Consider the following 21195-nt stretch of genomic DNA (forward strand, 5'->3'; position numbering starts at 1 on the left):
ATTACCAAAAGAACAAAAAAGAACCATTTATACATAGAAACATGGTTGAATGGTTTTAAAGGCCCTTTAATAGAAAGTGTGGCCTAAAGCACCATGCCTGGTTGGTTCTGACAAACATACCTCGATTTTAACAGATTTAACTTAATGGAAAAAGTTTCCCTTATGAGGACTAAGCCAGAATATCCTTACAAATGATTCATCCTTCTTGAAATCCAGTCACTGAGTTTATAAGAGTTTACACAAATGTTCTTGATGAAGCATTCCCGTTCCCATCTGTAGAACACATTTTAGCTATGAAATAAAATCATTCATCTACCTTTAACTTCAAATCAAGGGGAACATTACTGAAAAAGTCACAACAAGGTGGCATCCTTAATACATAATAATGACATATGCAGGAAATGCACCATTATTTGTACATGTGACGTGCTGTAAATTGCTTCCATCATCAGAACTAATTGTAGTGATTATTAATGCAATGTTATGAACTGTCAGAATTGCTGTATGTAATTACATTTGTGCAAATGCTTCATTACCTGCCTAATGAATCTGGCATACATGCACATGTAAACCACTGTTTTTGTTAACATAATGAAGGACATTTTTTTTTTTTTTTTTTTTTTGCACTAAGCTGCTGATGTAGAACCGGCTTGACCCATCTCATAAAGTTCGAGCATCCACTGTTGTAAAACCTCACACTTGGCAGAGGATGCATATGTAGTGTCAGCTATTTCAATAATAGCTTCGAAAGAGAAATTATGGTCCACTTTGATAGTGCCCAAAGACTGACAGATTCAGTACACTCCTCGGAAGAGGTTATCTGGCCACTGGCACTTACGTTAGGGTTTGCCTCTAAGTAGTTGCAGAGGACGTTGGCGCAGATGGTGAGGTCTCCAGAATTGAACGGATAGCAGCGGCTCCAGCCCTGGGGGCCAAACCTCAGTCTCCCAGCAACGCAGGCATGGAAGTAGCACAGAGAGAAGAGAATGCTTTTAAACTCCTGCCCCTTGGAGCACACTTCAAGTGTATCCTGGGAGAAAAGAAAGAATGTTTGATCATCCATCCATATGGTTTCCAAGGGCAAGGGTCTGAGTTTTCAATCATCTCGCAGAGGACTTTGAGGGAGACCTAGGACAGAGGTAACATGCAGTTTTAAGCTAGGAGAGCATAAGAGAAGACTGGCATTTGCCAGTCTCTTGATTTAAGAGGAATGCTTTTATTTTGCTTCAATTATTCTTCTGTTTCACTAGAAAATGAGACAATTCATTTTGCCAGTGGTAATAATGCCTGACATCAATTTCCCCTGCAAAAATGTTCTTGTACAATCTGTTTGACAAAAGGCCATCATCTTAATTTCATCACTGTAGCGGAATATAAGTTAATGCCAATTCTCCATTCCTCCTGGTTCCATAGTAATACCGATTATCTGGGCACACAGCCACTCATCAAAAAGCAATCTCCCAGCCCCTCTTGAAGCCAGATGTGCCACGTGACCAAGTTTTTGCCAACAGAGTTTGAGCAGAAGTGACGTATGCAACTTTCACGTCACTTGCGTAAAGGGAAATTGCTTGGTCTGGTTGTCGTTCTTTTCCCTTTCCTATGAGCTACAAATGACGATGACTGGACGACTCGGAAGCTGGGAGTTAGGTACGGTGGAGGCACCACAAGCTTGGGTGTGTGGCTGATCTCATGCACCAGAGCTGCCAATTACGTGTGAGAGATTATCTTGTATGAATCACTATAATTTTGTACTGTCCCTTGACTGATACAACCACCACGACAAATGGTTTTCTTCCAATGAGCTGAAAATAAAACTCACTGTTGGAATAACAGAACAGCATATGGAAGATTGGAAAACATATGTCCTGTAGAGTAGATCCGTAAGATGATTTTTTTGCAAATGCAGAGGGAAACCTGGTATGCTACACTGATATGGTTATGGCCCCCAAAGCCATAAAATTAAAAGGTGAAAAACAGCCATCTGTGTCTTAAGGGTAGTACTTTACCCATTCTCAAATCTGGCAGTCCTGTGAGGCAAACAAGGAAAAACGGAGGATGGCTCCTTCAACTGATGGTGGGCAGCGGAGGAAGGTGAGGCCAAAACAGCACCTTCCTGCCTTGTCCTTTAAAACGGTCAAATTACACCCGGTCTACATTTGAATGGATCTGACAATGTGGGCATCTATAATACAAAATATGTTTAGCCCTTTTGGGGTGGGAGCTCAGATCTGGCCTCCCAGAGGCCTTTCAGTAAAAGTCTAAACCAAGCCTAGATTTGTTCTCTTGGTCCAGGACCAGAAGAGCATTTTCGTTTCTTTCTCTATCGCTGTCATCAGAATCCAGGGTTACCACCAAATACAGTTCTAGAATTGGCCAGGCCACATACACTGCTGACCCAACTGAATCACTAGGCTATTCTCAATGACTAGGCCACTTCTAGGAAATTTATGGGGCTCAAAAATATACAGTCATTACAAATAACTTCTCCACAGCTAAACCTCAAGTAAAGGGCAAGCTTGTGAAAGAAGAAAAGAGAAACCATGTAAGTGGAATTAATGTTGAAGGATATAAAAATACATTGCTTTTAAAAGGAAGACATTTCTAGGAGACCAAATGGAAGTGACAAAATTTTATGATCCAACAAGTCACCTAACACCCTCCCTGAATTACATATAGTCCACGGAAAACCCAAGTACTACAGTTAGTACATTACTTCCGTCTATATACTTCATATAACTGACCTAATTTTAGCCTCACTGCTAACAAAAACCAAAATCGTAAGTCAATGCCCATTTCATTACGCTCTGATAATATAAATGACATGAGAAGAAAATGTGAATCAGGCATTCCTAAGAAAAATACGAGTCTGCCTAACATTCTACACTTCAGGTCAATTGTATTTTTACAAAGCAAGTGATCAAGTGTTTGTATCAGAAAATATACAAACAGCATTGTGAACAGAGAACAGGCATCCACACACACATAACAGTGTTGCATGCACACAGATGCCAATTTTACATGCACAATTACCATTATTTGTTTCTGCTGCAAATCTTACAGAAAAAGAAATTTACATTCTTGCTTCAAAAATCTGGTTATCTGGGGATGCAGGGAGCCCAAACATTTATGACATCTTCAAGAGGCAGTGCTACTGAGATGAAAGAGGGTTAGGTAGGCAGCATCCTAAAGAAAAGGTTCTTTACATCTTGGTCACTTACTGATCATATTTACATAAATATTCTAGAATGTTCAAGGTAATAAAGGATCAATATCAAATGCACTTTGTTCGCTATGAATACACATGTCAAAATTTGAGGATAAATTCTGACTTGGGGAGAAGATTAAGAACACAGATTTAATTTGACTTGAAAATCAAAGCATGAAAAATGAAAATACCTAAACAGAACAGTTAACTTGTCTAGATCCCTCAGGTGCTTTTCTCATCCAAGAAGGGCAGCCAGGCAATAGGAGCAACTGGGACCCATTTACCTAACCCAAATGAGAACCAAGGTAGATGGCATTCATCACCCTCTGTCCACGTCACAGGCTTCAACAAGATAGGGCCACGGCAGCGACACAGAACATCCAGGATGATACAAGGAGACTTGGGAGAGGAGGAGGTCTGTGATGGAGACCACTATCTGCCCGCCCTAAAGTGCCTTCCTGCTGACTTTTAGCTGGGCATACACTGCCCAAGATAGATTTACTTTCCCAGCCTCTCTTGCAGTTAGGTAATGCAGTGTGAATTAGTCTGACCAATAAGTTGAAAGAAGTATTGTGTATTAACTTGCAGAATGAATCTTTACAAGAAAGCAAACATGGTCCCTTTGTCATCTTCTTTGTTCCTTCTCTCATCCTACATTCTGGAACACAGCTATGGGAGCTGCCACCCTCACTGCCACTTGGGACCACGGCAAGCCCATCCTAGAAATGGTGAAATGTAAGCAAACTGGGTTGATGACAACTCTGTGGTGACACAAAGGAGCTCTGAATGACCTAGCTCCTGAATTCTCATGTGGCAGAAATACCTTTTTTAACCTTGTTTAAGCCACTGTTGTTTTGTACTTCCTTCATAATTCTAACTGATAAAAGGGTTCTAGAAACCTATACACAGATAGCCAGGGAGCACAGGCTAGTACCCTTGAATTACATAATCTGAATAAAACCCACATTTTTTTCTAACATAATAACAGTTCAGCATTCATAAAAGACTTAAAATTTTTAGATTTTCTTTAGAATCTTTTTTTTTAAACATCTTTATTGGTGTATAATTGCTTTACAATGGTGTGTGTTAGTTTCTGCTTTATAACAAAGTGAATCAGCTATACATATACATATATCCCCATATCTCCTCCTCCTTGCGTCTCCCTCCCACCCTCCCTATCCCACCCCTCTAGGTGGTCACAAAGCTTTAAAATCTCAGGTTTGGGCTAGAATAGGTTTGATGGAAAGTTTATTTAGTGAATCACATTGATTAGCTTTGCTTTTGCTACTTATGAACAAATCTAATCTTAATATTTCAGAGCCTTTCCAGTAGATAAGAAATATTCCCCCCTGAAGTTCTTAAGACCCTTTTCAATAAATGTAACCAATTATTGTAAGGGGTTTTCTAAGAAGCAGTAAAAAAAAAAAAAAAAAAAACCCTGATACTTTCATAAGTAAACTAGAACATGCTGTTCTTAACTGGGGAAGGAATTCATGCATAGGCTTTGGGGGATCTGGTCATCCCTATGATTGTATGCAACAATGTTTTTTTAGTGTGCATTTCCCTGGGGAGAGTATCCATAGTTTTATCAGATTATCAGAGAGATGCTTACCAAAAAAAAGCTGAAGGACAACTGGGCTGAAGCCTGTTTACTCATGAACTGCTCACTTTTCACAAATAAAGACAATTGTTCTGGGAAGTTGGATAAATCCTATTTAAATACGTCAAACTCCTCTTTTGTACTTACTTTGAGAGAGAGAGCTTGAGAATGTCACAGATGGCCAGGAATTATAAATTGAGGGAAGATAAAATACATGCCTGTCTTAGTTTGCAAAAAAGGATACTTCAAACATGTAACAGACTCAACAGAGTTTTTGAGTGCCTTTTGTTTACACAGCCCATTGGGTAAACAGGCACAAACTACTCAATTATTGAATTGAGCAATTAACTGTATTCTTCAAAACTATATTCTTAGGTGGCCAATTATTTTAATGCCTTCATAATGTTGGTTTTCTCGTCTTAGCCCAGAGGGACCTAGAGAAAAAGTTAAGCATGTGGGCATGTTTCATAGAGGATAATAACATTTCTAACAGGAGGCTGAATATTTATCACCACATCATACGCGTTTCCTCTTTTGGGCTTATTCTACTTCTCCTAATAAGAATGCTGTTTATCAAGGATTTCTAAGAAATTAGAGGAAGGAATGGGAGCTCAGAGAAATAGCAACAAAGGAAACTGACAGACTTGATTATGACACAGACAGATGTGGTAATTTGAACAAGCAGACTAATGGTAATAGAACTGTCATTAATTTATAAAGGTACTAATTTATTTGTTTTATTTTGGAAGGACATGAAAATGTAAATCTGAAGGCAGGATGGATATAATCTAAAAAGAAGGGCTTTAAATTGACTAATATCAAAACCAGATCAAAATATTAAGTCGTATACTAAAACTCCTGCCACGTCATCATCAGCGTCATCAATCTTCTCAACGACATCAATAAGAACAATGGCTTTTTCTCTTTCTATGGTTTTAGAGATACTAGTCTGCCATGTTTGTCTTCAATAAGCAAGCTCCTCAGAAAGGTACGTGGTTCATTCTTGTTACACGTGTGGCTGTGGTTTTAGGTCTCACAGTCTTGTGAGAAGACCTGGACTTCAGTGTCAGACCAGGCTGCTTCTGCATTCTTACCTGATCAAAGTTGTCGAGTGCAGCATGCAAATTGGCCAGCATTCCTGTGGGGGGCTCATTAGTAATCTTGATGGAATTTTCCAGGAGTCCTGGAGGGATGACATGTTCATTTGGTGTAGGTGCAGACTCAGCACTCATGAAAACCCTGTAATCTCTGTGGCTTCCCTGGCTGAATCTTTCAAGGAGTTTCTCCAAGGTTCCAAGCCACTTGGCTACCAAATGGACATTCTGAAAAACAGCATGGTTTAGAATTCCTGTGAGACTGAAGTACATTACTTAAATTATAGGATTACAACATTCTCCTGTACATGAATGAGTTGGAAACTCACAGAACCACGGTTTAAAGTTTCCTTTACTAGCGCATTAGGGAAAAAAAAGAAACCAAGTCAGAATTGAACACTGAACACTTTAAGTGCTCCAAATCACTACAGTTTGCCTTTGTAAAACAAAATCTCCTTCTAACACTCACCTACTTCTAACACCCGCCAATCACTTCTGAGATGGAGTTCTTGATACTTTTCTTTGTTACAGTTCAAACTCAATTACTAAGACTTATCTGGGTTAGTTTAATCAAGTATAAAAACTAAAGGCTAGAAATGCACCTGATCCCCTACTTCATTGTTACTGACGGAAATCTCCTCTACTCAAACTCCTACTCATTAGTATATGAAACAAATGTAAAAATATTTTAACAGTGACTTTGGAGTCAGGGAATAGAAAAATCTCCAAGTGAGCCATCGTTGTACACTGGCATTCTCTGGAATCCAGCCTGGGAACCATTCTTGAGGATACTGGCTTTGAGACTGGCTAGATTCTTGCGGCCATTTGTCCAAGGATAGCAGTGTTTGTGCGACATTTTTAGCCAATACACGTATCTTGAAAACCACCCATGTTGCCCATGAAAAATGATTTTTTTCCATTATATTAATTCACAAATCATCTGGTGTGCCTCTGAGACAAAGACCGTGTCAGTCTGCTACCTTAGCGATAGTTTTCTCTGGAGTGTGGGTTTCTGATAAAACGCCAACTAAATATCCTTAGAGGGGCTATCTCTGATCATAGTAATTGACCAGCGCAGAGTTTGGTTAGGAACTCATTAACATGTGCATACACATCATCTGCCTACGCTGACAGAATTTAATGTAAATTACAAACAATATAACAAGTTCCTATTATGCTGGGCTTCTCACTCGTCAAAGAATGCTTCTCTTTTAACTGCCAATCAAATGTATCCTAGAAACTTTCAGAAGCTGCCAAAAAGCCTGGGATAGTCTCTCCTCTCCAATTATTCCATGTGTGGAGAGAACTAGTGAAAGTTACATTCTAAGTTACCGGCTTACCACTGGAAACAAAAATCAAAGGTCTAAAATAGATACCCAAAAGGAGATCCTTCACCAAATAAGGTCTTTTGAGACGTTTTTTAACGGTAAAACTTACAACTTGCATTTCTTTTTTTTTGGGGGGGGGGGGGCGACGGGTAGCGCAGCATAGATATAAAAATAACAGAAACATTTTACTTTGACCACTATGTTCTCTTGAGGAGGACTGCACCCCTCCCAGTTTCTCTCCAGTCTGAGCCGCCGGATGCATGAGAACTCGCAAAGTACGTTCTCTTTTGTGGGGAGAGCTCAGCATCTACCCAACGGACCCAGCAACAACTGCTATCTCTGGAAAAACAAAACCTCCACTGTTACCCGTCTGACTCTGTGAGGCTCAGAAGGGACACACCATCCCAAGTCCCCATACTGAAGTCTCATCTAAGCAGTAGGTTTTACTCTCCCAGAAGGTTATATTCTTCTTGGACACTGGGCAGTTTCTCAGTGAATCCAATTTTATTTCAAGCAGAAACGCAGAATGCATCAACCCCAGATACTGGAGACATTAAGGAAGGCCAATGTCATATTTGCATGAGGGTGGCAGTGTGGGCTAGCGGAAAGAACGTCGCCTGCTGGCGGACAGACTCTGCCACTTTCCTGCTGTGTGGCCTGAGGCCCTCCAAACCACTCTGAGGCTCAGTTTTCTCACCTTTATAATGGGATGACAATACCTCCCCTTGCAACCTTGCTGTGATGATTAGAGATAATGTATCCTACAAGTTGCCTAGTAAAGAGCCTGACATATAAGTAAGAACCTTTGGGATCACTGTGCTGCAAGTCAAAGGCCATTTCCAGACCTGCTGAGACAGCTGGCGCACCCTGCTGAGGAAGGAGTGAGCTTGGAGTTCGCTCGGCCCCTAGGTGCCCCCTAAAGCTTGCCTGGGCTCCACTGGTTCCTGGATTCTTGCTAGTACAAACTAAAAAATGTCACTCGCCATCTGGTTCTATATGAACAAAGGCACTAGCCACTGCAGTGGCTGACTTTCAACACACCCTGAAAGGAGTTCAGGGCAGAGATCAGGAATGAGGCGTTCTGTGTTCTGGGAAAATCTGGTAGAACAGGCCTTCAGATAGTTAGATATTTTCGGGAGAAAATTTTATGAGCTCAATTCCTTGCATCTTCTCATACCTAGAAGAGCACTAAAATCATGAATGGAAACATCTGCTCCTCGTGGCTAGCAGCAACCTTCAGCCGAGATGTGTGCCTGACTGCATGTACCCCCTTCACCAGAATCACATAGATACTGACCTCTCCCCTGCTACCTCTTCGGATCAGTTCCTCAGAGCTGAGAGGCTGTCTCCCAGGCTACGGTCCTCATTAAGTCCCAAATAAAACTGAATTCACAGCTCTCACGTTGTCCGGTTTTTTTTTGTTTTTTGTTTTTTTGGTCGACACTAGAATCCCCAGTGAAGGGAACCACCCCAAAGGACACTGGATTGTAGAATCATAGACCCATAAAATGTGAGCCCTAGAAAGGCGAAAGGGACCAAGTACTCAACCCCTTAATTTATAAGCAAAGGGAATAAGACACAACTAGTTACGGGCAGTCAGAGTTACGTGACATAATGAGATATGAAAAAACACTGTGTCAACTTTAAAGCCACATGCAAATGAGAGATACTGTGACAACCGTCTTAGTATTCCATACGAGCCAGTCTGTCCTCAAGCACTATTGGAGTGTTCCAGATATCCGTAAGTCAGGAGCACGATGGGGCTCCCTGTAATATTTAAAATTTTCAAGCACAATGGCTAGAAAATCCCTCAAAAAATGGTAGTCGTCCTTGTCAGCAGAGCTCCTTGTCACCCTTGGAGGTGTCATTACTGCTGAGAGAACGCCATGCCCCCCAGCAGCAGATCACCGTGTGCTGTGTGAAAGGCTCATTCCCGCTGGGCAGGGGTGCTCTGCACTGCCCGTCCGTGTTCACTCTCAGTGTTTTCAGGAAAACGTAATTACTCACTTGGAGTATGACCCAGTGTCCTCCTCGGGAAGCTTTCTCCAGGGCCATTTCTGCCACCATCTCCTGACCTTGTCCTAAAGACACATTGTGGAATTTTCCCGAGTCAGTTGTAAACCCAAGTCTTTTGCCTGTGGGAGGACACAACATGGCGAGAGGAAAAGTGAACCAAGGAGAGGTGAGAAGAGTCTGAAATCCTGTGGTCGGATGTCCATCTGTGGTTACTGCCGCCACCTTCCAGGTCACTTGCCTGAAGAATCCAAACTGAACCTCTGTCGTTTCAACAAGCATGATTTCAAGCTCTCAACAGCTGCCTCCTCACAAGCATTAGCAAAACCTATGGAAATCAGTTCCTCTGGTTTTGTGGTAATAAAGCTTTTGACATTTTGATAGATGGCAAGCATTGTTACCCAGCTTTACAAACTCTTGCAGGAGTAGCAAAGCATTGCCCTCATGAAAAGGAGCAACATGGGGTAGATATCACATCATTTTTTGACCGGATTGGCTCATTGGGTAAATGCAGGAGCCCCTCACCTTGTGAAGCTGTGCTTGAATCCCGCACAGTCAGGTCACAGCTCTATTAACCTGGAATTCTCCGTGCAGGTCGTGGGGGATAGTAATCCAAAGCACAAAGCGACAGTGCCTTTCACAATCAAATAGGCTTGCTCTAATGACCATTATTTAGTCACAGGGGGCACAAGATTACAAGAGCATGGAGAAAATTGCCCTCTGGCCCTCATCTAGTCAAAAGGTGGAGAACAGTACAAAAGAAACTTGCATTATGCCAACCGGAGGAATGTTCCATTTAAACATTTCTCCAGACTACAGTGTTATTAACCTTACATTTTCCATACACTCAATCTCCAACAAATGAGAAAGAAAAGAAAAAAGCAACTAAGATAACTATGAGCTGAAAGGAAGGCTGCGTTGGCGACGGGTGAGAGGCAGGGCTGGGTGGCCAGCCTCCCGGCCACTCACCGAGGATCTCTAGGTCTTTAAGGGCATCTACCCCTGGGGAGAGGATGAAGAATACTGGGGTGGCTGGGCTGCTTTCTTCAAATGCTTTAACTAAGTCCAATCTGGTTCTCTCCACATACTTCGTACCCAGTTTTTCCTCCACGAAATTCCTGTAAAAAGAATAATGCCAAAGAGAGGATCAGCGCCTCTGACCTTGAAATGTGTCACAGCGTGAATCAGCTTAAACCACAGGCACGGGAAGGAAGCAAACTATGTTTATTACACGAGATGTTTTGTAAGAATGACAATACGAACCCACACTAGATTTATGCAGTTGAGTCCGTGAAATCCCTCTCCGCTTTAGAAGCTCTGAAAATCAGAAGCCTACCTTCCATTCTGGGGGTCTACCGAGACTCTCCTCTGAGAACCATCCAAAGCCTGCATATGGTTTTGTATCCCCCAAATCCCCTGCCAGAGCCCCCGTTACTTATTAACAGTTCATTAGATTTGCCACAGTGCAATTTTCCAGCCTGTTGGGCTTCTCATGAATATACAAATGCTTTTTGGGGTGTTTCTAACACAGGGAAGCTCAATTAAGCAGGGATTATTTGCCAGCAGCATCAGATTTAGCAGAAAGTAAGGACGACTAAACAGAATTAACTTGTAAAGTAGGGTGTGGCGGGGGCTTCTGCAGAGGGAAAATAGGCTGAACAGACAAAGCCAAGGAAGAAAACCTGAGGCTAGTGAATGCTGCTGACAAAAAAGCAGCTCGCTAGGGAAGGAACCTGGGAACTCTTTGACTGTTGAATTCAAATTAGAATTAAGCACCGTATTACCATTTAGGAGCCAAAAGGGCAAAGGAAAGGGACACTTAAACCAAGAGGTAGGCAGGCATTTCTGCTTTTAAATCCTGTTGGTTGTAAAGTTATAGGACTATGAGTGAATCCACGAAAGGCATTCATTTTTTGTTTGATGTGCAAAATCTCTGGAGCCAAAGGGCCGCTCTAAATATAAACAATGGGAATCACACTTGGGTAATGCACGTTCCTGGCCTCTGAACTCTGCCCGCTCTCTTCCTAGAATATTTCCATAGGTTCCCTGTTTCCCCTATTGCTTTCAGAATTAAGCTTTTCAGGAAGAATACGTTCAGTCTGCCGACAGACTAGCACACTGTTCAATGTTAGCAGATTTGAACACAAGTAGTGATTGCAGTATAAAAATTTCTGCAGAAATCACTTTTCATGAACATGAACCATAGACACGTCCACCAGATACTTGTAGTCCTTAAGACAAAGTGTCCTCTAGGTTAACTTGCATTTCCCGAAGTGCTAACTGCGCCCACCTGAGAGCATGTGTCATTCTGTCAGGGCGCACTGCTCTCAAAATAATCAGCTTCTGTATTAAACTTTTCTTCTTCCACTCTTGTGGTAACTTTTCTTTTTCTGGACACTCGGATTCTGCCCACTTCCTCCACTGCTTCGCTGATCCTTCCACATCTCGGTCTAGGCCTTGGAACTCTTCCATGAGGGCTACTGCCTGTAATACAGTAGGGGAACAGATGGGAATGGGGTGTAGAATAGCTTTGAGTTTGACATAAAGATGAATGTATCAAACCCTGTGTAAGTAACTTGTGCTGGATAGTGTTTGTTTCCTCTCTAGATTTACTCTGTACCCTTTCCTGCCCTGCAAAGAGGGCGATTGCTAAGGATGGCTTGAACAAAGCTCCCTGATTCTCTGGCCTGGTTGGGTTTGACCAATAGGAACCACTGGCAAAAGGGCTGGAGAAGAGAGGCGAGGGTATTTCTTCCCCAGCTCTTTCCTGTGGTGACATAGTTTGGCAGCGGCTATGTTTCTTTACAGAATGCCACAGGTTCCAAAGGTAGGCTCTCTCCCATAACTTCATTTCTCAGTAGTTTCAGTAACTGCCCCTTTTCTACCTTTTCCCATCCCCATCCCTGGTTTGTCCCCTCATCTTTATTCCCATATTATAAAGATATACTCTTTGTTCAACTTTTCTTAAAAATCACACTTTCATGTGCCATTTGTTTTCTGCCGAGAGCCTGACTGATACACAACTGAACTTGAACTTGTAATTCTAAAGTAATAATCTAATTAAAAATGCTATTAAAAAATAAAACCTAGAGCTTCCCTGGTGGCGCAGTGGTTGAGAGTCTGCCTGCCCATGCAGGGGATACGGGTTCGTACCCCGGTCCGGGAAGATCCCACATGCCGCGGAGCGGCTGGGCCCGTGAGCCATGGCCGCTGAGCCTTCACGTCTGGAGCCTGTGCTCCGCAATGGGAGAGGCCACAACAGTGAGAAGCCCGCGTACCGCAAAAAAAAAAAAAAAAAAAAAAAAAACAAAAAACCCTAGGGGACTTCCCTGGTGGTCCAGCGGTAAAGAATCTGCCTTCCGATGCAGGGGACGCAGGTTCAACCCCTGGTCGGGGAACTAAGATCCTACATACCACGGGGCCACTGAGCCTGCTTACCGCAAACTACAGAGCCCACGTGTCCTGGAGCCCGTGCGCCACAACTTGAGAAGAGAAAACCCGCACGCCACAACTAGAGAGAAGCCCGTGCGCTGCGGCGAAGAGCCCACGCAGACAAACCAATATTTAAAAAAAATCTAAACGCACTATAAAAATAAGGAAGAACATAGTTATTTTTAATACATAGAAATGTTTCTGCTTTAGAAAAAAAGAGTAGGGTGAAACTTAGCTTATGATGAGCATCTCTGAGGAATTCCAGAGCCTCAGAGAATAAACTTTTAATAATAGGATCTTCTAACAGAAAAATGGAATAAGGATTGATGACTGGGGTTGAAGAATACTACCACTTTTTCCTCTACAGCATTCTGCTCTGCTTAAACATTTTACAATTACAGTAAATTATTATATTGCTGTATAAATTAACAAAACTATTTTGAAAAAGCAGAGAAATATTATAAAAAAGAAAACAAAATAAAGAAACTAGATGCAGGTCAACTGAAAAAAGATTATTCATTGGGTTGACCAAAAAGTGCCTTTGTTTTTTAAGTAAAAATAAAGGACACATTTTTCATTTTCACCAAGAACTTTATTGAACAACGTATTCACCCTTTTGTTCTATTACCTTCTGCCATTTTTCAGGCAACTTCATAATTCCATCTTCCCAAAACTCTTATCTTTTTCAACAAAGAACTGTTCCAGGTGCCTTTTACAGTCTTCCAGGGAATGGAAAATTTTTCCGTTAAGAGAATTTTGTAAAGATGGAAATCCGAAGGTGCAATGTCTGGTGAATACGGCTGATGAATCAGAACTTCCCAGCCAAGCTGTAACAGTTTTTGCCTGGTCATCAGAGAAACATGCGTTCTTGCGTTGTCCTGATGGAAGATTATGCGTTTCCTGTTGACTAATGCTGGATGCTTTTCATTGAGTGCTGCTTTCAGTTGGTCTAATTGGGAGCAGTACCTGTTGGAATTAATCGTTTGGTTTTCCGGAAGGAGCTCATAATAGAGGACACTCCCTTCCAATCCCACCATATACACATCACCTTCTTTGGATGAAGTAAGACCGGCCTTTGGTATGGTTGGTGGTGGCTCATTTCACTTGCCCCACGATCTCTTCCGTTCCACATTACTGTACAGTATCCACTTTTCACCACCCGTCACAATTTGTTTTAAAAACGGAACATTTTCATTACGTTTAAGAAGAGAATCGCTTGGGGAAATATGGTCAAGAAGGTTTTTTTTGCTTAACTTATGTAGAACCCATACATTAAAGCAATTAACATAACCAAGCTGGTGCAAATGATTTTCAACGCTTGATTTGGGTATTTTGAGTATGTCGGCTATCTCCCACATGGTATAATGTTGATTGTCCTCAATTAATGTCTCAATTTGATCACTATCAACTTCAACTGGTCTACCCGACTGTGGAGCATCGTCCAGCAAGAAATCTCCAGCATGCAACTTTGCAAACCACTTTTGACACGTTCGATCAGTCACAGCACCTTCTCCATACACTGCACAAATCTCTTTTTTCATTTCGGTTGCATTTTTACCTTTCTGGAAATAATAAAGCATAATATGCTGAAAATGTTGCTTTTTTTCTTCCAACTTTAATATTAAAATGGCTACACAAAAATTCACCAATTTTGAATAATTAATTAATTTCCTTTTGGCTTTGTTGGGTCTTCATTGCTGCACGCAGGCTTTCTTTAGTTGTGGCGAGCAGGAGCTACTCTTTGTTGTGGTGCGTGGGCTTCTCATGGCGGTGGCTTCTCTTGTTGCAGAGCACGGGCTCTAGGCACGTGGGATTCAGTAGTTGTGGCGCACAGGCTCAGTAGTCGTGGCTCATGGGCTCTAGAGCACAGGCTCAGTAGTTGTGGCACACGGGCTTAGTTGCTCTCCGGCATGTGGGATCTTCCCGGACCAGGGCTCGAACCCATGTCCCCTGCATTGGCAGGCGGATTCTAACCACTGCGCCACCAGGGAAGCCCCAGATTCACCAATTCTGATAAGTCTTTTTTAAAATTAATTAGTTAATTAATTTATTTATTTTTCACTGCGTTGGGTCTTCGTTGCTGCGAGCAGGCTTTCTCTAGTTGCGGTGAGCGGGAGCCACTCTTTGTTGCGGTGCACGGGCTTCTCATTGCGGTGGCTTCTCTTGTTGCAGAGCGCGAGCTCTAGGCACACAGGCTTCAGTAGTTGTGGCTCACGGGCTCTACAGCGCATGCCCAGTAGTTGTGGCGCACGGACTTAGTAGCTCTGAGGCATGTGGGATCTTCCAGGACCAGGGCTCGAACCCGTGTCTCCTGCACTGGCAGGCAGATTCTTAACCATTGCGCCACCAGGGAAGCCCGATAAGTCTTCTTTTTAAAATGCACACTGATATGACAGCTGTCACATACGATCTAACGAAATGGTTTTGAATGAAGTTAAAGACAACTAAGTGCTACCAGAGCCATTTACGGAAAAAAACGAATGAATCTTTTGGCCAACCCAATATATTCCTCAACTTTAACCAAAGGTCCTATACATTATACATATTTATTAACAACTTTCCCATCCATAAATAGGTCACAAGTTCCTTTACTTCCAAATAAGAAAAGGGAAACTAGTAGATGTTTGTGGAAATGTAAATTGGTGCAGCCACTGTGGAAAAGAGTATGGGAAGTTCTTCAAAAAATTAAAGATAGCATATGTCTACAATGGAAATGGTGTATATCACCTGTTATTTTTTAAACTACATTTCTACATCTTAGAGAACAGAGATTTGAAACAAGATTTAGCAACTGAAAAATCATGTTCCTAACATACCTTAATAGCGCTCCATGACTGATTAGTTAGGAAGTCAACAGGACTCTTGTAAGCATATTCAACTGTGAATCGAAGCAGGAAATCCAATTCAAGAGGATCTATCTCTTTCTTTCTCAGCAAAATCTTGAGAGTACACAAAATTGAAAAGGTCATTTGGCTTGCATCAAAATCGAGGACGCAGTCACCACTTAATAGATATGATTGAACAGACAGAAGTAAGCCTTCTGAGAATTCCTATAGATATATATCTGCTCTGTAGTTGAAATAAGGAATCTCAGATTATGCTCGTGATCTCAAAATCTTGATTGGAAATCGAATAGCAAATAATTACGAAGCCTGGTTTATTTCAATTTTAATACCCGTGCCTATTAGCAGCATATTTGAAATATGCTTTCATATTTAGCCTTCTACCCTTAGAGCAAACTTGTCTTGAAACTTGTTATACAAATTGAGAAAGCCTCAGATGACAATGGATTGAATTACTAAACAAAAGGTAAAACTAGTATTGTAAGTTAGTCCTGGTATAGAAATTGTATCCAATAAACTGCAAGATGTATAAAAGATTTTTCTTATATGGGAGATTATGCTGAGAAAAACTGGAAATTGCTGTTTTACAGATACAACTAAGCAAACACATCACAAACTGAAACTTTAGACATTCTGGTTACAGAATTGTTAAGGAGTCCATAAAACACTTGAGTGGAGGGCACAAATGACATATTTCTAATTTCCTCATAAAAACTGTAACACCTTATAAAATTAAGCAGGTAAAATGTTTGAGGTTTGTGCTACTTAAAAATTCTAGATATTTTCAAAATGCATTATGGGTGGTAACATGTATCAAAATATCTTATTGGATAATTTTTCTTAATTCAATTTGATTTATTTCAACACACAAGAAATTGTCCAAATATATATGAAGCTTTGATTTATGTAGACTGTCAGTATTTCAGATAGATTATAATTTATCTAGATATTCTAAAAAGAAGTTTTAAATAGATGTGCACGCATGTGTATGCATGTCATGTTTTATCATCCCTGGTCCATTACTGTTCATGAACAATATGTATAAACACAAAAAATTCAGCAAAACCCACAAATAATCTGATTAAAAAATGGGCAGAGGAACTGAATAGGCATTCTACCAAAGAAGGCATATGAACGGCTGACAGATAACATGAAAAAGTGCTCAACATCACGAATCATCAGGGAAATGCAAATTAAAACCACATGAGGTATCACCTCACACCTGTTAGGATGGCTATTAGCAAAAAGACAAGAGACGAACAAATGCTGGTGAGGATGTGTACACTGTTGGTGGGAATGTAAATTGGTGTGGCTACTATGGAAAATTGTACGGAGGTTCCTCAAAAAATTAAAACTACAACTATTACAGAATCCAGCAGTTCTACTTCTGGGTGTATATTCATAGGAAATGAAATCACTATCTCAAAAAGATATCTGTACTATGTTCATTGCAGCATTATTTACAATAGCCAAGTCATAAAAACAACCTAAGTGTCCATATATGGATGAATGGATGAAGAAAATGTGGTATATATATGTGTGCGTGTGCGTGTATAATGTATACATATGTACACACATATATACAATGGAATATTATTCAGCCATAAAACGAAGGAGATCCTGTCATTTGCAACAGTAAGGATGGACCTTTAGGGCATTATGCTAAGGAAAAAAGTCACACAGAGAAAGATAAACACTGTATGATCTCACTTTTATGTGAAATCTTAAAAAACAGAATCGCAGATACAGAGAACAAACTGGTGGTTGTCAGAGGTGGGTGCTGAGGGGTGTAGAAATGGATGAAGCTAGTCAAAAGGTATAAACTTCCAGTTATAACATAAGTCCTGGGATGTCATGTACAGCACGGTGACTATAGTTAACATTACTGTACTGTATATTCGAAAGTTGCTAGAAGAGTAGATCTTAAAAGTTCTCATCATGGAAAAAAAAATGTAACTATGTACGGTGACGAATGTTAACTACACTTATTGGGTAATCATTTCATAACATATACATATATAAGATCATCACACTGAACACATAATACGTCATGTGTCAACTATATCTCAATAAAATTGGGAGAAAACTGAAAAGAAAAATTTTGTTTTGTAATGCATTACTCCTGTTTATCACATACATTATAAAATGATTACACCCATATATTACTTTTTTAACCCAAAGGAATCTATTAATACCAAAAGTATTGAAAGAAGTGCTAATTTATCACTATTAACAGCAGGTATTTTATTTTATTTCATTTTATTTATTTTTTTAACATCTTTATTGGCATATAATTGCTTTACAATGGTGTGTTAGTTTCTGCTGTATAACAAAGTGCATCAGCTATATGCATACATATAGCCCAATATCCCCTCCCTCTTTCGTCTCCCTCCCACCCTCCCTACCCCACCCCTCTAGGTGGTCACAAGGCACCGTGCTGATCTCCCTGAACTGCGGGTATTTTAAAATGCCTTCTTTGAGCAAGGCACTTGGGAGGACACAAAAGAAATGACATCTTTCATCACAATTTGAACTGATAGAAAAAGTTATACAGTAAATGAACTAATAAAAGGACCACATTCTTATTTCATCTAGGAATGTGGTCCTCAATGTTTCTTTCTCATCACGGGCACTTTTATTTAAACAGAATCTATTGCAGAAGTCCACATCAAAAAGAGTAAAAGGGTAGTAGGTCTCACTGAAGTTAGGAGCGTGAAATGTGGAGCTCCCTTCACGCATTCACTGTTTTTTAAAGGGGCTCTGAAAATCTCCTAGGGGCACTCAGATCTGGAAAGCTGAGCTTGAGATTCTCTCCAAGGAACTCCCCGGCAGTACCTGGGAGGTCTGTACAGGACCTGGGAAGGTGAGGCCAATGCCTCATTGACCTGTTTTTCAGGATGACAGCTGATGTGGCTGCCCAAAGTGCAAACCCACCCAAGCCAGTGCACCCTGACCTACTAGCAGTTTGTCATATGCCCAAGTTCCCTCTGCGAAACGGAAACTCTCCTCATGCTGCGAAGAGCTTCCAAAAAAACTTCACTTCAGCAGCAGTACATAATAAACAGAGATGCGTGACTTTGGTTCTGGGGCTGCTTTTGAGTGACCGATTTCCTTACCTGAAAAGCCATCTGGGACAGGAAGGTGAGTTTGTCCTTCTCAAACAGCGCCTGGCTGGTGTAGAGGAAGACGGCGTGGGTGATGCTCTCGGTCAGGACTGAGATGCGTCCTGGCATGTCCTCTACCTTGTCAGCCTGCTCGATGGCTCTGTGGAACAGCATGTTGAAAGCCTGGGGAATACAAGTGACCGTTAAAGGGTGACAACTGGTGGCTGGATGTCTAGCTAGTCTCAGGCACACAGGCTACAGTTTATCTATGGGGAGAGAGAACAGGACGGGTTTTACAAGGATTCTGTGAGCTCTTAGAACAGCTTCCGGCACATGGTAAGTGCTCATTCAAAGTTTGCTATCATTACTATTATTTTTAACATTATTTCATAAAATCTACCTACATTTCCTCCCTGACCAATTGAATTGCACTGTCCTCTCTTCTTCTACCCATGCGCTTTTAAAAATTTTATATTTTTATTTTTAATTGTGGTAAAATACCCAAAGTGTAAATTTACTGTCTTAATAGTTTTAAGTGTACCGTTAAGTAGTATTAGGTATTTTCACACTGTGGTACAACCAATCTCCAAAATGTTTTCTTCTTGAACAACTGAAACACTGTTAAACAACAACTCATTTAAAAAACTCATTTAATTATAACTCCCTATTCCTTCTCCCCCCAGTCCTTGGCAATCACTGTTCTACATTCTGTTTCTATAAGTTTGACTGCTCTAGATACCTAATATAGTGGAATTATACAGTATTTGTCTTATTGTGACAGGCTTGTTTCACTTCATATAATGTCTTCAACGTTAATCTATGCTGTAGCATGTGTCAGAATTTAGCCTTCTGTTTTAAGGCTAAATAATATTCCATTGTGTGTACGTACAACATTTTAATTTATCTGTTCATCCAGTGACGGACATTTGGTTTGCTTCCACCTTTTGTCTGTCGTGAATGATGCTATGAACATGGGTGTACAAGTATCTCTTTGAGAGTATTTCAATTGTTTTGGGTATACGTCCAGAAGTGGAGCTGCTGAATCATATGGCAATTTTTTTTTAAAGAACTGTCATATTGTTTCCCAAAGTAATTGCACCATTTTACAATCCTACCAACAGTTCAAAAGGGTTCCAATTTCTCCAGATAGCTGCCAACACTTGGTATTTTCTTTCTTTTCCTTTTTTTTAATCTTGTAGCTATCTTAATAGTTGTGAAATGGTATCTCATTGCGATTTTGATTTGCATTTTCCTAAACATTAGTGATGTTGAACATCTTTTCAAATGCTTGTTGGTCATTTGTATGTCTTCTTTGGAAAAATGTCTATTCAAGTTCTTTGCCCATTTTTTAACAGGTTATTTTTTTGTTTCTATTATTCCACCCATGTACTTTTGTGATCCCCTTTGATTATCTTGTTCTTTTTAAAATCACTCAATATTTCTTTCTTACTCCATTTCATGCCTTGGTAACAATGGGGCTGAATAGATTTTTCCATATATATACATATATTTAAACACATAGGTAAATATATCTAAATATCTATATCTATAAATAGATATAAAATATTAAAATTTTTGACTGGTGGACAGGGGCCAAAGACTACAGACTGATTGGCCTTGAATTATGTATATTTGACTGAAAGTAAAACCCTACAATGACAGACATATAGTAAATATTAGTAAGAAGGTATTAACAAAGTACTCATTTAATATTTACATTTTAAAATCAATTTTTAATTTACACACAATAAAATGCACCATTAAGTATACAGCTCGAGTTTTGACAAATGTATATACTTCCGTAACAATCCCTGCAATCAAAATGTAGAAACGTTCTATTCATGTCACCCCCCGCCAGAAGTTCTCATGTGCCTCGCTGCAATCCGTTCCCACCACGACACCTACCCCTGCCCACTGCCGAATGTTTCTGTCACACCAGATTCATTTTAGGATCATATAAGTATGTACTTGTAGTACTTTGTTTTTGAGTGCACATATGTTTTCATTTCCTTTGGGTAAATATTTAGAGTAAAAATTTTAGGATCATTTTGTAAGTGTATGTATAACATTATGAGAAACCAACAAATTGTTTTCCAAAATGGTTTTAACACTTTGCATCCCCACCAGCAACATGAAAGAGTTGCAGTACCACATCGGTGCTAACACTTGTTACTGACAGTCTTGTAAAATCTTAGCCATTCTACTGGGTATACGGTAATACGTCATTCTGCTTTTACTTTGCATTTCTCTGATGTCTGCTGAGCATCTTAAAAATGTGCTTGTGGGCAATACTTATGTCTTAGTATACATGCACAAACCTTTCTATTTTTTTAATTTCATTGTCTTACTATTGAGTTTTCTATTCTGATATAAGTTCTTTGTTAAACATGTGTATTGGAAATAACTTACTGGTCTATGGCTTGTCTTTTCATTTTCTTCATGTCTTTTCAAGACGATAAATTTTTAATTTGATAAGGTGCAATTTATCAATTTTTTTCTTTCTCTGGTATCCTAAGAATAAATCTTTGCCTAACCCAAAGCCCAAACATTTTCTTCTATTGTTCTCCTAGAAATTT

At 40.3% G+C, this 21195-nt stretch overlaps 1 protein-coding gene and 1 long non-coding RNA gene across 2 annotated transcripts in view; one reads left to right on the forward strand and one right to left on the reverse strand.

Annotated features, from left to right (window-relative positions):
• The window catches only part of DNAH11 (dynein axonemal heavy chain 11), a 313899-nt gene that overhangs the window by 19851 nt on the left and 272853 nt on the right, over window positions 1–21195 (reverse strand). Inside the window, 7 exon segments of the mRNA XM_019928507.3 lie at window positions 839–1030; window positions 5900–6127; window positions 9235–9362; window positions 10210–10358; window positions 11531–11724; window positions 15489–15611; window positions 18632–18802. Of these exon segments, the coding sequence (XP_019784066.2) occupies window positions 839–1030; window positions 5900–6127; window positions 9235–9362; window positions 10210–10358; window positions 11531–11724; window positions 15489–15611; window positions 18632–18802 (1185 nt within the window).
• Window positions 3234–8618, forward strand: LOC141279528 (uncharacterized). The gene is made up of 4 exons (XR_012333918.1): window positions 3234–3940; window positions 5555–5793; window positions 7440–7663; window positions 8409–8618. It is a non-coding gene; the product is annotated as an uncharacterized lncRNA (long non-coding RNA).

This window comes from Tursiops truncatus, chromosome 9, assembly GCF_011762595.2.
Source record: "Tursiops truncatus isolate mTurTru1 chromosome 9, mTurTru1.mat.Y, whole genome shotgun sequence".
In the NCBI taxonomy this organism is placed as follows: domain Eukaryota; kingdom Metazoa; phylum Chordata; class Mammalia; order Artiodactyla; family Delphinidae; genus Tursiops; species Tursiops truncatus.